Source organism: Myotis myotis, unplaced genomic scaffold, assembly GCF_014108235.1.
Source record: "Myotis myotis isolate mMyoMyo1 unplaced genomic scaffold, mMyoMyo1.p scaffold_m19_p_17, whole genome shotgun sequence".
Taxonomy (NCBI): Eukaryota; Metazoa; Chordata; class Mammalia; order Chiroptera; family Vespertilionidae; genus Myotis; species Myotis myotis.
The window spans coordinates 21,346,292-21,361,746 of NW_023416321.1; the positions used below are offsets into that span (position 1 = coordinate 21,346,292).

Consider the following 15,455-nt stretch of genomic DNA (forward strand, 5'->3'; position numbering starts at 1 on the left):
ATTTAAAAAGTTATGAAAAACAATACTAGTTTATTTTTAATTTTTATTATTATTTATAAGGAACTATATTTTATTCCTAACATGTGCCATCTATAGGTACATTATAACTGATTAAAGTCTAGTAAAAATTTCTTAAATATTGAAATGAATAGTGAAGAATCACCTTCATATGGAAAAATATGACAGGTTTTACATGTAAGTAAATTATGTGAAAAAGATTACAAAAGATGGTAGCCTGTTTAGGCAGGCCTATTAGAAAGCATTAAGACTTGAGTACTGGCTATTAAAGTGAGTAAATGGCAATATTATAAAGTTAAACACATGCCAAAAAACATTTTCCAGAGGACTAGGATTGTAACAATACCATTAATGAGGGCAAAGAGGTTTTAATGCAATTTGCACTTTCTAAAGTTTCAAAAAGAGGCTTTGAGTTAGTGCATTATTAATGTACTGAACATCTGGAACTGTGTAAAAGCTATAGACATTGAGCAAATGCAGGATTTCCCCACTAGGTTGCATTCTAACTTACTGCCTCCCCAGTGAGATACCAGTTTTAAGAAGTCTGAAAAAGTAAAATGACAATAACCAGATAAGGCACAAACATTCCAAAGTGTCTTTTAATTTGTGAGATCTGACAAAAAAGTATCTGAGTTTACCAAATCCAAATGATGTGAACACCAACTAGTAGATTAAATCACCTATGTTACTATATGTGGGTTAGTCTCTTTGTGTGAATAGTATTTGCTCTTTATGAGCTAAGTAAACTATTTTATAATAGCGATGCCTCACATTTTTCATATATATGTCTTAAAACCGAGAGATGGCTTCGTGTCAGTGTACTTTCCTCTAAGTTATTTGACTTTTAGATACCTAGTTGCGATACTTAAGAGAATTTAAAAATCAACTGGATTATGTATGTGTTTAGTTATTTGTATGATTTCTCTGGTAAGGGGGAAGTAATTAAGCTATATAAATGTGCAGTTTGAGTGATCATGGAAAAGCTGTAGACCTAAATATTTTGTTATCTAAAACTGAAATTTTGCTATGGACCATTTTCATAAAAATAATTAGTATTTTTTGCTATGTTTTCTAAATGCAGTAGGAATCCATTTGAGGCTCTAGACTTAATTTTAATGGGATTATACTAGCTACTGCATGGAAAATGGACTGTAGAGAGTAAGATGACTATATAGGAGTCTACTGTAATAACTCATAGGAGAGATGGTGGTGCCTTGGACCACTGTGGTAGCAGTATTTTTGCAGTCTAGATAAAATTTGAAAGTAGCACTGGCAGGATTTGCTGATAGATTGGATGTGCATCATGATAGAAAGAGTGAGTCGGGTTTTCTTAGTGGACATTTTTCTTTTTGTTCTCTACTGTAAGTCAGTCTCATCCAAGTGCATTCTTTCAGGAACACCTATTGTCTTGGTTTCCCAGTTTATAATTCAATTCTGATTTCTTCACTAAGTAACACAGCTTAAAGAAAAAACTCACTGCTGTGTGACTCCTCTATTCTCAGTAATCTATTACAACACAACTTCATGTCTGACTCGAGATGTGTGGGTTTTTACAGTTTTTATGCATCAACCAATTCTGCGACTCCAGCTACAATTTAACTCATTTTGAACACTATCCACCTAGAGATAGCTTCAGATCCCAGCGGTTAAGAGCTCCATCCCACAAGACTGGCTAAAGATTCTCAGGTTCAGTTAATTTGCTAAAGTAGTTCACAAAACTCAGAGAAACATTGACTTACCTCCACCAGTTTATTATAAAAGATATTATAAAGGATACAGGTGAACACCCAAATGAAGAAGTGTATGGGATGAGATCTAGGAGGATCTCAAGTACTGGAGCTTACTCCCTCCTGCATAAGGAGGAAGGTCTCTGAACTCCATGCTTTTGGATTTTAATGGTGGTTTCTTTACGTAGGCTCGATTGATTAAATCATTGGCCATTGGCCATTGGCCATTGATTTAATCTCTAACCCTTCTTCCCTCCCTGGAGGTTGGGGGTGTCCCAATCCTCTAATAATATGGTTGATTCCCCTGGCAACCATCCACCATCTTAAGGTTACTTAGGGACTGTCCAAAAGTCTAATTAACATATACTCAGGTGTGGTTCAAAGGAGCTTGTTATAAACAAACTAGAGGCCCGATGTATGAAATTCATGCAAGAGTAGGTCTTTCTTCCCCTGGCTGCCGGCACCAGATTCCCTTTGGCACCCGGGACCCTGGCTTCCCTTCAGCCACCAGCAGGCACCCAGAACCCAGGCTTTGCTCCAGCTGCCAGAAGGCACCTGGGACCCGGACTTCCCTCCGGCAGCTGGCAGACACCCGGGACCCAGACTTCTCTCCGGCCCCAGCTTTGTCTGGAAGGACTTCTGGTCTAATTAGCATATTACCTTTTTATTATTATAGATTATTTCACCTATGGCCATGGAGCTATTTCAGGAACTGGAACAAAAGATGTCCCTATAGCTCTTATTACTCAGGAAATTCCAAGGGTTTTAGGAGCTCTGTTCCTGGAGCAGGGATAAAGATCAAATATATATTTCTTATTATCAATCACAACATCATACTCACCCTACTCAATGCCAGATTAATATATCAATATGAGTATCTCAAAGGCAAAAAATTTCTAAATTTTCCTCCCAATCTTGGTTGTTTTCCAGTGTTGCCTTTATGAGTGAATGGTACCCCAATCTATATTTGGACTAATCAGATAACCTGGGGATATGATCATTTTAATTTTAAATATTTTATAATCTCACTTTCTCTACAATATAATTTTCAAAAAGATAAAATCATGACTCACATGTCAATATAAACTGAACACCTGTCAGAGTTTATTCAACTTATTGACTAATAAGAGAATGAATATGATGTTAAGGCTGATTCAGACAGCATTTACAGGAGCTATATACTTATAAAGGAATAGAATATAAGATTCTGAATACAAAACTGGTTAATGTACTGCAGGCTAATAATCTGTAACCTTTGGGGTTATCTTTTCTCCTGGACAGAAATTATTTGCATTTCTACTGGGTAAAAAATATAAGTTCAAATAATTTCACTAAATCTATATCTTAACAGTAAACAGTGAGTTCAGTAAAGTCCATTTCCCTATATAATCCTTGGATGGACTTTTGCCTCCATATGAAATCAAAAGGTTGTGTTATACTTCTTTCCCTTCCTCTCACGTTTCTGTAAATTTTTTTTTAATACTTTCTAATCCAAGCTACACCCATCTCTGGATTGCTGTATTAGTAATTTAAATGTACTCATTCTAACCCCCCTAACTCTTCCATATTAATATCAGAGTAGTATTATTTTTAGTCTTTATGTTTTTTAATTGTGAAATATGTATGTAGTGTATAAACTTAATATGCACATTTCAATAATAATAGAATGGACTTCTAAGTATCCACCATTCAACAAAAAATAGAACATTATTCCTACATTAGAAAACTCCATGTACCCATTCATAATCATATCCTTTCATCTTTAGAGACATTAATGTTGCTTATTTTAAAAAAGTAGTTTATATATAGGTATATATGCTTAGATAATATATTGTTTTTGAACTTAAGAACTTATATGCATATATGTATAACTCATGGACACAGACAATAGTGCGGTGAAGGCCTGGAGTAAGGTGGGAGCAGGGTGGGGAGGTCCATGGCAGGGGGCGGGAAGGGACATCTGTAATACTTTCAACAATACCAGTAAAGATAAATTTTAAAAAAAGAATAAAATCATTTACATGTTATCTATCTGTAATTCACTTTTTAAACTCAATACATATAGATTTGTGTTCATCCTTGTTGGTACATATGTTACTAATTTTTATTTTTTTAACCCTCACCCAAGGATATGTTTTGAGAGAGTGGAAGAGAGACAGAGACATCGACATGAGAGAGAAACATTGATCGGTTGCCTCTGTACACACCCGTACACAAAAACGTTAATATGCTTGCCATAGTCATGTAGCCACATTGGCTTTAAACAAATTAAAGTAAGTTTGACACACACAAAATTCACTTTTACCCTCCTTTTTAGTTATTAGAAAAGTTAAAAGAACGTTGGCTCTCTACTGGTTTATGGCATAATCTGGAGTTGGTGAAGACCGTCATTGTAGAACCACAGGGAGGAGAAAAAACTGATTTTGATGAGTTACTACAAGTGTACTATGATGCGATCAAGTGCAAAGGAGAGAAAGGTAATTGGAAATAATTGGGTGACCAATGAAAAGATATTTTTTACTGTAAAGTAAGAAGTTGGCGCTGTTAGAACATTATTTGTGTTATCTTTTAAAAATGCATTTAAAGGAAGAATTATATGTTATACTCCTGAGTGAAAAGAAAATAAGTGAAAGAAATTCTTTATTTGGAGTTATTCTTTGAATGTTTTCAATTGGGGAAACATTCAGTTATTATTCCATAGTCATCCCTATACTACCCACAATGTGTTGTGGAAAAAGGCAGGTAGAGCAGGCCTACAGATCTTCCTTACTAGCCAAATGAGCTCCACATTTTGATGCAAATAATATACTTTGTGTTTATATTCTATTACATAAGGTAAACTTGAGTTTTCAAAACATAAGCGAAGACTGAATATGAAAGTTAGAGAATGCCCATAATTTATGGACAATGCAAGATCAGAAAGATACTATAACATACTTGTCATTATCCTTGTATGATGAGTATTCTGTGCGTGTTGTACATACTTTTTAATATTACATTGATTCAATATGATATACAAATTGAGAATTATTTAAATAGTTCTGAGTTCTTTATATGCTTATGGTAATGGTAAGGGTTGCCGTTTCAATTTCTAAAGATAAAACTATTGGTTCACAATTGCTCAGTTCATGTGCAAATTACTCCTCTGATGTGGTTTTACTGTGTGTTTCTCTGAGACACATAGTTTGTAAATTGGTTTGCTACCACATTGTACCTAAATGTAATTTTATTTTCCTCATTTATTTAAAGACATTGAACTTTTAAAACTTTATCTCATAAGAGATTTTAATTTTGATTTTTTTAAGTTTGTTACTATGATGACTTAATCAGAGCTTTTCAAAATGACAAGAAAAGGCAATTTCTGGGAATGTTGAGTGTGCTTTTGAAAATGTTTATTTTCTGTTGCTTAAGATGGAGCCCTCCTGGTAGCAGTTTGTCGTGGTAAAGTGAGTGAGGGTCTGGATTTCTCAGATGACAATGCCCGTGCTGTCATAACAATCGGAATTCCTTTTCCAAATGTGAAAGATCTTCAGGTAGGCCTTCAAAGTCTTAAGAAATTTTATCATAGAAGTTGTTGATTTTGTGTTAACTATACATTTTTCTTGTATCTTCAGGTATTTTACTTTAATTTTATAGTGACTCAATGAGTGAGAAAGGTTTAGTAGATACCGGTTTATTTTATTTGTCTTTTCAAATTATAAGAGAAAGTTTATTTAGGAAGTTAGCGAGGTATTAGAAATGAGCCAGCTGGGCTGTGTAGGCTCAGGAACCAAGTTACAGAAGCAAAAGAAGGACCCTTGGAGCTTAGGAGAGAGAAGTAACTGGTGGTGGTGATGGGGTGGGGGGAAGTGGGGTGGGGTGGCGATAAGAAGAAGGGGAATGGAAAGGCATGGGCGTGTTCTTGAGAGGGAGAGTGCGCCTATTATATTTTTAACTTATACTATTTATTGTTTAACAGAGTGATTTTCCAAGTGTGGTTCCAGGTCAGGAACATCAGTATCACCTAGGAACTTGATAGAAATACATATTCTCAGACTCCATCCAGACCTATGGAAGTAGAGTCCAGCAGTTTGCATTCTGTGAAGCTGTTAGCCACAGACTAACAGGGGTCCCCTGTAGTTGTGGGGCCCTTTTTCTACCTGGCTCCTTTCTTTCCAATGCCGTGCCCTGCCCTGCAGATTGCAGTGATTTTAGCTGCCCAAATTCTTCTCTCTTCCACCTCAGCTCAGCAGGACCCTGTATTCTGCCTGTTCAGTGCTCTGTGCTGCTGTCAGGAAGTTTTACTCAGGAAGGGAGCTGAGAATCATGGAGTTCACCTAATGCAGCCGTGGACAAACTACGGCCCGCGGGCCGGATTCGGCCCACAGAGCCGAAAGAGCGGAGGGTTCTCTTGTTCTCCCCTCCGCTCCTTCACCAGCAGCAGTGTTAACATGTATTAGTTCACACAAACACTCCATCCATGCTTTTGTTCTGGCCCTCCGGTCCAGTTTAAGAACCCATTGTGGCCCTTGAGTCAAAAAGTTTGCCCACCCCTGAAATGGATTTCCCTTATCTCTGAGATTAGTCATGTGTTGCCTGGTGTCTACTCCTTGAAAGCAGTTGCTTTATCTGTTATGTCCAGTTTTACAGTCACTTACAGTGGGAGGGATATTCCTAAACCAGTTATTCTGGTCTTGGCCAAAAACAGGAGTTTTGCTTCATTATCACTGATTGTTTGCTAAACATTATATTTGAAAAATTACTCGTAGCAATAATTTGAAGCCAAAGATGATGTTATCTTCCATCGAGAAGAATTTTTATTTATTTTCTACAGGCATTTGAAGATGCTAGCAATCTGACACCAAGAATTGAGGTTTTCTGACCACTGAGCTGATTGCATTGAGTATAATTCATATCTTTCCTCCCAGAGCACAACTGTTTAGGGTCTCATACCAAAGCAGAAATTCTTTCTCCAGGCAGTTATCTTCTTTACTGTTAATATTTTACTAGACACTGTGAATTATATAATATTTACAGTAATAAATGATATTTCTCTGGTTAGTTTCTACTCTTCCCTAACCTCTGGAGCTCCTCAAAATTTCTGAAAGTCCATAAGGGATATCTGATCCTTCCCGCCTACAGTAACTGGTGCCTTCCAGTACCTTTCTCCAGCTACCAGTGCTACCATTGAGAATGCTGATGACCATGCCTAGGGCTCCTGTTCTAAAATGGCCAATGATGCCTCTGGCTATTGCTACTGATGAAACAGTTGCCATCCACTCGGGGAAATTGTTGTGTTCACCATCAACAGCATTAGTGCTAAAGCTGAGTTGCTGCTGATGGCACTGCTGTTGGCAGTGGTATTGTCTCTTTTTTATGTCTTATCATTTTACCTATATTATTGCACTAATACTGCTTTGTTAAAGTGGAAAGAGTATTTTTCCCCTTCTTTCTGAACCACATGTTCTTCCAGTGTCTTAAATAAGTACCCCCCGCCCCCCCCCCCCCAAAAAAAAAACCTAGCTTTTTAAATTGTTGCTTGAAATCTTTTCTCTCTTTTTGGACTTATATATGAGTTTTTCAGAGCTGGGGAAAAAAACACCTTTATGGCTAATAATAGTTTGTACTAAATACCACGTAACAGATACAAAAGGGTTCACATCCAACTCAATGTATGTCTGAGAAGAGAAATAAATGGTATAGAGGGTAGTGATCAAAAGGACTTTAGCATTTTCTGTAATACTTGTTTGTTTTAGTAAAAAGCAAGCTTCAAGAAAATATAGTGAGAATACAGGTGTTTATATGTTATTCTTTCAACACTCTTAAAATTAAATAAAATGTTACTTGTGAAGAAAAAAATTATATTAACTTCTATTTTCTCTACCCTCACTTCTAACAACTATGATTCTGGGCATTGTTTTATGCCAATTTGGGTTTTTAATGCTCTATTTTTCTTACAACAAGTTCTTCCCAGGCAGCATTTCAGTCTGTCATACAAAAAAAAAAAAAAAAAAAAAAAAAAAAAAAGATAGACACCCTGTAGTCTGCTCTGACATTCTTCAGTAATATCCTCCTTGTAGTTCTACTTAACTGAATCCTAGTGGCTCTAGTTGTACAAAATAGCAGAATAACAGAAGACAATGAGGTCTGGGTAGGGAGGAGGAGATTTGTTCTAAAGAAGTTGACCTAGTTTGCCTTGTATCCCTAGTGGTTCCTAGAAGGGCCAAATGGGATAGACCTAAGAGTAATCCAAGTTGTAGGAATAAGGGAAATTCTTTATTGGCAATACTAGATGTAAGGGAAGTGTATTTCTTTTTGTCATATGTCTGGATCAGTTCTTGTGTAACAAACAATTCTAAAACTCTGACCTAAAACAACAATCATTTATTATGATACACACATGTATGGTGGGGTGGGGTGGCTGGGCAATAGATGATCTAGGCTGGGCATGCTGGGCAATTTCACTTGGGCTTAGTCACCCTGCTGTGGTTTGACCAATGTAGGTTGGGCTTGACTGAGTAAGGACTGTTTTACATATCTATCTCATTTTTCATGGACCGACAGACTAGCCAAAACATGCTATCATTGCAATGGCAGGGGTACAAGAGGGCAGGCTTGACTGTGTAAGTACTTCCACATTTTCTAACCTTTTGCCCATAGCATGTCATATGCCCAAGCCCAAAGTCAGCAGCATGGGGGGCAATAGATTTAGAATTAAGACTTCAAAAAGGAATCCTGGCATTTTTTTTTTTTTTTTACAATTAAAGGATATTTATAAGGCATCCATCCAAAAGACTGATGTTTATAAACTTTAACAGTATAGGTATGCAAGTTTTCTAATTAAGAAGGTCTATTATCATTTGGAAATACCAGCAGTTAATTCCTGAAATATCTGAAATATTAATATCTGAATATATCAGAGCATCATTATAAATGGTTTCTTAAAATTCATAAATGACCAAACAAGTTAAAAATATTTATTTGTACTGTTATGGATATAAAAGATATTCTGAAATTTTAACCAGTTAACTGCCATAAGCATCTATAGATGCAGGCAGTGGACCTTTTTTAATTAAATTCAAAATATCGTGGCAGTTTTAATGAATTCACTTTATCTATTTTTGTTGTTGTTTGTGCTGTTGGTGACATACTTAGAAAACCATTGCCAAATACAAGGCCATGCCCCTAATGTTTTCTTCAAAGAGTTTCATATAGGCTTAGCTCTTAAATTTATTTATTTATTCCTAAAGGTTTTAGTGGTTTTTAGAGAAAGAGGAAGGAAGAGGGAGGGAGAGAGAAAAACATTGATTGGCTGCCTCCTGCATGCTTAGTACCACCCGACTGGGTGTCGAGCCCACAACCTGGGCATATGCTGTAACCAGGAATCAAACTGGCAACCTTTCATTACATGGTACAGTGCCCAACCAACTGAGCCAAACTGACCAGGGCAAATGATTTCCTGAAATGGCTTTTCCAAAACTAACACCGTGCTTCAAATTACTGGACCACAAATTAGGACTTTATTATTTTCTTTTGCATTAATACTCAGTCTATCATGCAAGAATAAGTAAAAGTTACTTATAAATGCAAACCTTAAATATTCTATCTGTGGAAACGAAAAAATCTATTTTTGCATTATTTTCTATATTGTTTGATTTGAATTTTTATTTTACATGTCATCCTTGGGCAGGAGCCATACTAATCTCTGTATTGTTCTAATTTTAGTGTATGTGCTGCTGAAGCGAGCGCTGAATTGTTATTTTAAAAAGTTCAGATCAGTGTCTGAGTTAGAAAAGTCATTTGAGTGGGGGGAAAAAAAGGCAGTGACATTAATTTTATGATACTAAATATTTTCCTTAAATTGAGGCACAGATTATGGAAGTAAAAATTAAAATGCAGTTTAAAATACTAACTTAAGACTTTTGTAGTCTCAATTGCAGAGTTTGGCTTTTAGAGAAGCAGGAAAATGTATGTTAGAGCCAAAAATATGACTTCTTTGGCTGTGACCAGGATTTCCTTTTCCCACCTTGGGGACTAGAAAGTAGTGGTAAGAAAATTTCATTTTGGAGCCAAGTGTGACTTGTTTAGTTTGTCATAATTTATTGCATATACCTCAGGGACCTGAAAATAAAGAAACCCACTATGAAATGTTGATAATAGGCCACTCTGAAGGGCAAGCAGTAAGTAACTTTCCCAGTGAGGATTTTTTCACTTCCACCTTTCCAGATGCTTCTGATCATTCTATATGGACATACTTAACTGTGTAATAGTTAAGAAGAAACCTTTCTGTGCACTAAACCAAAGTATTTGAGGAGCAGAAAAGTGAACCAAGGCTTTTGCATGATCAGATGTTGGTGGAAAAGTATAACTGAAAGAAAAGATGTTTTCTTTTAACGCAGTTAAGTCACAGTATAATGGATATCTAAAGCAAATCCTTTGGCCAAATAGTATGATCTAAAAACTGCAAAAGCCTTCAGCTTTATAATGCAGGCATCCACATCTCAAGTTGATGGCATGGTCTAATTTCTGAGACATTATAAAGTACAATACTTAGGTTTTTTTTTTTTAAAACAAGTCAATATTCTTTTAAAAAATATGTTTTTATTGCTTTCAGAGATGAAGAGAACAAGAGAGAGAAATACCAGTAGAAAATCAATGATGAGAGAGAATCATTGATCCACAGCCTCCTGCACACTGCTTACTAGGAATCGAGCACACAACCCGGGCATTATGGCTTGACCGGGAATCAAACTGTGACCTCCGGGTTCATGGGTTGACGTACACTGGCCAGGCTCTACTTAGATTTTTAAACTTGCATTTTATTTGTATTCCTTAGCACAGTTTAGTTTAAGAGTACATAGAAATATTCTCCTTTCATGAGTATTGTGCCTTTACTCCTCTGAGAAAAAATTTATAAAACCATGGCATAAGGCAAAAAATTTTTATACTTTAAAGATGTTCAAGTGGCATGTTAAATATTTATAATTAGCTTAATAAAATTTGATGTCAATATCAGAAGTTACAATTATTAAAATTAAGATAAATAAGATAAATAAATTTTATATTTGTGTATTATTTTTCTTTAGTAATATATGTTGTATGTTGAGTTACCAAAATAACTTCACTTAGAAACTATTTACAGTTTAGATAGTGACTGGTTAGTTATCTTAGTATTGGCATATAATAACCATTTATTTATTTAACAAACTTGTACTAAGCACCTAATTTGTACTTAACATAGTAGGTGCAAAATGAACAAGATGCTATCTCTGTACTAGTGATGTCTGTAATTTAGTAAAGGACTCGAATGTGTAACAGGATGTTTTGGTGGGATAAGATATGGGTGTTTGGTTGCTTAGAGAAAGAGAGGTTGAACAACACCTTCCACTTTCATGCAAATATTCATTTACTTTCACTGATTTGCCTAAAATAGATGGAGGAACCAGAGAGATGAGATATGAATCTTAAATCTTGTCTACATTGAGTTTCAAACATACAAACATTTGATAAAGTGGAATGAAAGGCCAGATTACAAAACTATTCAGATTATTAAGACTTTATTAAGACTTTTCAGAATAACAATACAACTGTTTTCTTTGATTTTTTTTTTATTATTAGAAAGAGAGGGAGGGAGAGAGAGAGAGAGAGAGAGAGAGAGAAACATCAATCAGTTGCCCCCCGACCAGGGGTCGTACCTGCAACCTTTTGTTGTACAGGACAGCACTCTAACCAACTGAGCCACCCAGCCAACAACTGTTTTTTTAATATCTGGCTAGAGTACTAATAGCTAGACTCTGGTGACATAGTGATACACTACACAGATTATAGCCCCTTGTCTCATGGAGCTTACAGTCTAGTGAAGAATATTAATATTAAAGCAATGAAGAAACAGTTATTTATAGTTGTCATGAGGACTGTAAGAAAAAGTCAGGAATTGTGAGAATTTATAACAGGTTCCTGACCTAATTTTGAGGGGTAAAGAAAGACTTCCTGAGGAAAAAAGTTATGTAGGTGCAAAGAATGGATAAGAGTATTCACTGCAGAGAGAACAGCGTGTGCTAAGGCCCTAAGGTTTGAAAGAAGATAGCGGTTTCCAGGAATTAAAAGAAGCTGAGGGTCCTAGCTGGTTTGGCTCAGTGGATAGAGCCTCAGCCTGCAGACCAAAGGGTCCTGGGTTCGATTCCAATAAAGGGCACATACCTTGATTGCAGTCTCTTCTCTGGCCCAGGCCCTGGTCGGGGCTCATGCAGGAGGCAACCAATCGATGTGTTTCTCTCACATCGATGTTTCTCTCTGTCTTTCCCTCTCTCTTCTCCTCTCCCTAAAAATCAATGGAAAATATCCTCGGTTGAGGATTAACAACAACAACAAAATATATTCTTGGGTGAGGATTAACCAAAAAACAAAAACAAAAAAAAGAAGCTGAGGTAGAGAGTGAGTTTGGGGAGAATGGCATGTGAGTAGAGGCTGAGAGAGATATTAAGGAGTCAGATCAGTTAGGGCTCTGTACACCATTTTAAGGATTTGAGACTTTATCGTAAGTTGTGGGAAACTATCCAGGAATAGAGCTTGAGGTCAGTGTGAGGTCAGGTGTTCTTATAGTGTAGCATCTGATACAGAAACCCACTTGGACCTAGCCTAAATAATATGTGGTTACCCGGGGGGAGTAGTAAATTTATGTATTTCTTTTGAGCCACTTTTATAATTGTGTTAATCTTGAGTGTTTTAGCATTCGTTTATTTATTCATTTAACAGACTTGTACTAAGCGCCTAATTTGTACTTAACATAGTAAGTGCAAAACTGAAGAAGATGCTGTCTCTGTACTGGTGATGTCTATAATTTAGTAAAGGACCGGAACCTGTAACAGGTTCATGGATAAACTTAAAGGGGTGTAAATACTTAGGAGTCCAGAAACATGCTGTTGAAAGTGTTGAAAACATTTAAGCCAAATCACAGATATGGGAGAAAAACCTGTCACCGCTGAAGGTCCAGAATGAGTTTATCTTCAATTATGAAATCCTTTTTTTCCCTCTCAGAAAACTTTCTTTTCCCAGCTTTATTTTTTAAATTGGTGTAGCCAATAGTATTATTAAAGCAGGGTTAAGTATATTTTGAAATTCCAAAATTAAAATCTAATTTAAAACTAAGTATGCCATGTAAGTAGATAATTTTTAATTTTCCTTGAACAGTGAAGAATGAGAATAGCTAAATCCATTATTCCTACCCCTCTTGAAATACAAACATAAAAACACAAAATTAATGAATTGCTGAGGTGTTTTTAAATTAAACATTTTTTTCCATATATCTTAAATGTTTTAGGTTCATGGGAGGAAACATTTAAAGTCACAAAATTTTAGACACATGCCATATGATTTAACTTATGTGTAAAATATAAAGAACAAAATAAATGAACAAACAAAACAGAAACAGACTCATAGATACAGAGAACAGACTGATGGTTATCAGAAGGGAGGGAGTTTGGAGGGACTGGGTGAAGAAGGTAAAGGGATTAAGAAGTACAAATTGATATTTACCAAAGAGTCATAGAAATATAAAGTACAGCGTAGGGAATGTAGTCAGTAATATTGTTATAACTATATGCCAGGTGGGTGCTTGAGATATTGGGGGATCGCTTTGTAAAGGATATGATTGCCTAACCACTATGCTGTACACCTGAAACTAATACAAAATTGTATTAACTGTAAACTGTAATTTCTCTCAACACTCATGTCATTGTATTTGCTTAGGGAAAAAGCCATGTCTGAATATAGATAGCTACAAGTTACACCTGTGGATAACTAATAAAGCCAACAAAACCTTTGGTTTTTGAAAAATTCTGCAGTTATTTTCTTGTGCTCATCTTATTTTTTGGAAAGAGCAAGAACTTTGTTGGCCTTACTTGTATTTTACTTTTGCTCTTATAATAGGTGGAAGGCTTTAAAAGTGAAATTATCACACTTCAATTATAAGGTTGACTGACGCTTAACTACTTCCGCTGGCCCAGAGCACTGTTTGGTGTTTATAACATGTCTTTCTTGTTTTCATGAAGATTAAAGGTTTGATACCTTGGGAATGAGTTCAGTTTATGCGTTCTAACTCTGGGTCAAATAGCCCCAGTGTTCCAGGGAATATAATAAGCTACCCAACTTATTTTCCTATAGCATCAAAATTTCCAGATGTGTTGCTTAAAATTACTTTATAGCAGGGTTTTTCAAGATTGGCACAAATGACAGTTGGGGCAGGATAATTGTTTGCTGTGAGTGATGTCTTGTATATTGTAGGATGTTTCAATGCCAGTAGCAAACCCTTCTTCTCCCACCAATTGTGACAACGAAAATGTCTCTAGACATTGCCACGCCAATATCTTCTGGTTGAATGCCATTGTGTATGTCATGAATTAAAAGTAACAACCTACTATTATTTAAAAAATATTTTTATCAAGTTGAAAAAAGTCCAATAAAGCTTTTACTGAGAGCCTAATTTATAACTAAATACAGTAATAGTCTTAGGGCAACAGTCCTTGGCTTCTACCCTACTCCCAGCCCCTGCTTCTTTTAGCTGTTATATCTGGTATTTTTATCTCTACATTTTATCTTTATTTAATCAGTTTTAGGTATTAATTAGTTATTTCCTATATGAGATAAGAATTTAGCTTACTTTACCTTTCTCTTCCTTTATCCTCCCATATAATTATATCAAATGTTTTAAAATTCATAACCAATATACATTATCATGACTCTGAAAATATTGTTCATTGTAGTCAAATGATTTCCTTCCTTTCTTGAACTTTAAAATTTTTCTTGGCAATAATAATACCCTTCTCCCCCTTTTGGTCTTTTTGAAAGATCTTTAACTAAATCATCTATCAACCCTTTAATAAATCTGTGCAATGCCTCTTAACATAATTTTTCTATCAGATCTCTTAGATAATGTCAGTTCTTTTTTTTTTTCTTTCCTCCTGAAGACATCCCTTCTGCAGCCTCCTGATCTCCTATTTCTATCAGGACTAAGTAATCAATTGCTTTAATCAGTTGCTGTTTAGGTCTACTTAACTGCCAACATCCTGAGATTTCCCTTTGCTGTCATCCTAGGAGTTGATTTGCTTATCTTCTGTGTTGGATCCCAAGTTTCTTGGGTCTCAGTTCTTCTGTTTCTTGTTTACTGTTTCATCTTTGTAGTACACATCCTCCAACTGTTTCCCTGTGCACCTATTTCCTGAATCCTTTTTGACTCCTGCTGGCCTATTTCCCATCAATAACTCTATGGGCACTCCAGTTTGAACTTTCACCTCTGCTTTGTCCATCAGCTTTTAATGTTCATATACTGGAGTTTGAGGTTACAGATGTCTCTTAGTTTAATTGAAGATAGAATCTATGTCACTTTCTCATTTGTCTTTTAATTTGGGGGGTTTAAGAGGCAAGGAAAGAAGAAATGCCTTTTTTTCCCTTCCTGAAACCAGAATTTTTAATTACTTCCTAAGATGAAGTATTTTAAAGTGTTATGACCCAATATTCCTTTATTCCCATTCACATTTGAGAAACTGAATCAAACGTTAAGTTAGAAAGTAATACTTACTTTATTTTATTTTGCTGCAAGAAGCTTCATTGCTTTCATTTGGTCCAGTGCATGGGAAAGTGCTTCAGAGTGGTTAAAAGAATGGCAAGTAGTTTTGGGGAGAGGCTCAGGCAAAAGCCAGACACCAGGGGAATGCAGAGGGGCCCTTCAAAGGT

General features: G+C 35.9%; 1 protein-coding gene and 1 non-coding gene across 15 annotated transcripts in view; one reads left to right on the top strand and one right to left on the bottom strand.

Annotated features, from left to right (window-relative positions):
- BRIP1 (BRCA1 interacting protein C-terminal helicase 1) overlaps positions 1-15,455 on the top strand; it is a 131,154-nt gene that overhangs the window by 73,742 nt on the left and 41,957 nt on the right. For all 14 annotated transcript variants that reach the window (XM_036340210.1, XM_036340212.1, XM_036340214.1 and 11 more), the window contains 2 exons: positions 4,063-4,222; positions 5,157-5,278. In XM_036340210.1, coding sequence (XP_036196103.1) covers positions 4,063-4,222; positions 5,157-5,278 — 282 coding nt within the window. The remainder of the gene's footprint in view (positions 1-4,062; positions 4,223-5,156; positions 5,279-15,455) is intronic.
- On the bottom strand, positions 9,370-9,473 carry LOC118672527. The gene has a single exon (XR_004973093.1). It is a non-coding gene; the product is annotated as a U6 spliceosomal RNA (small nuclear RNA).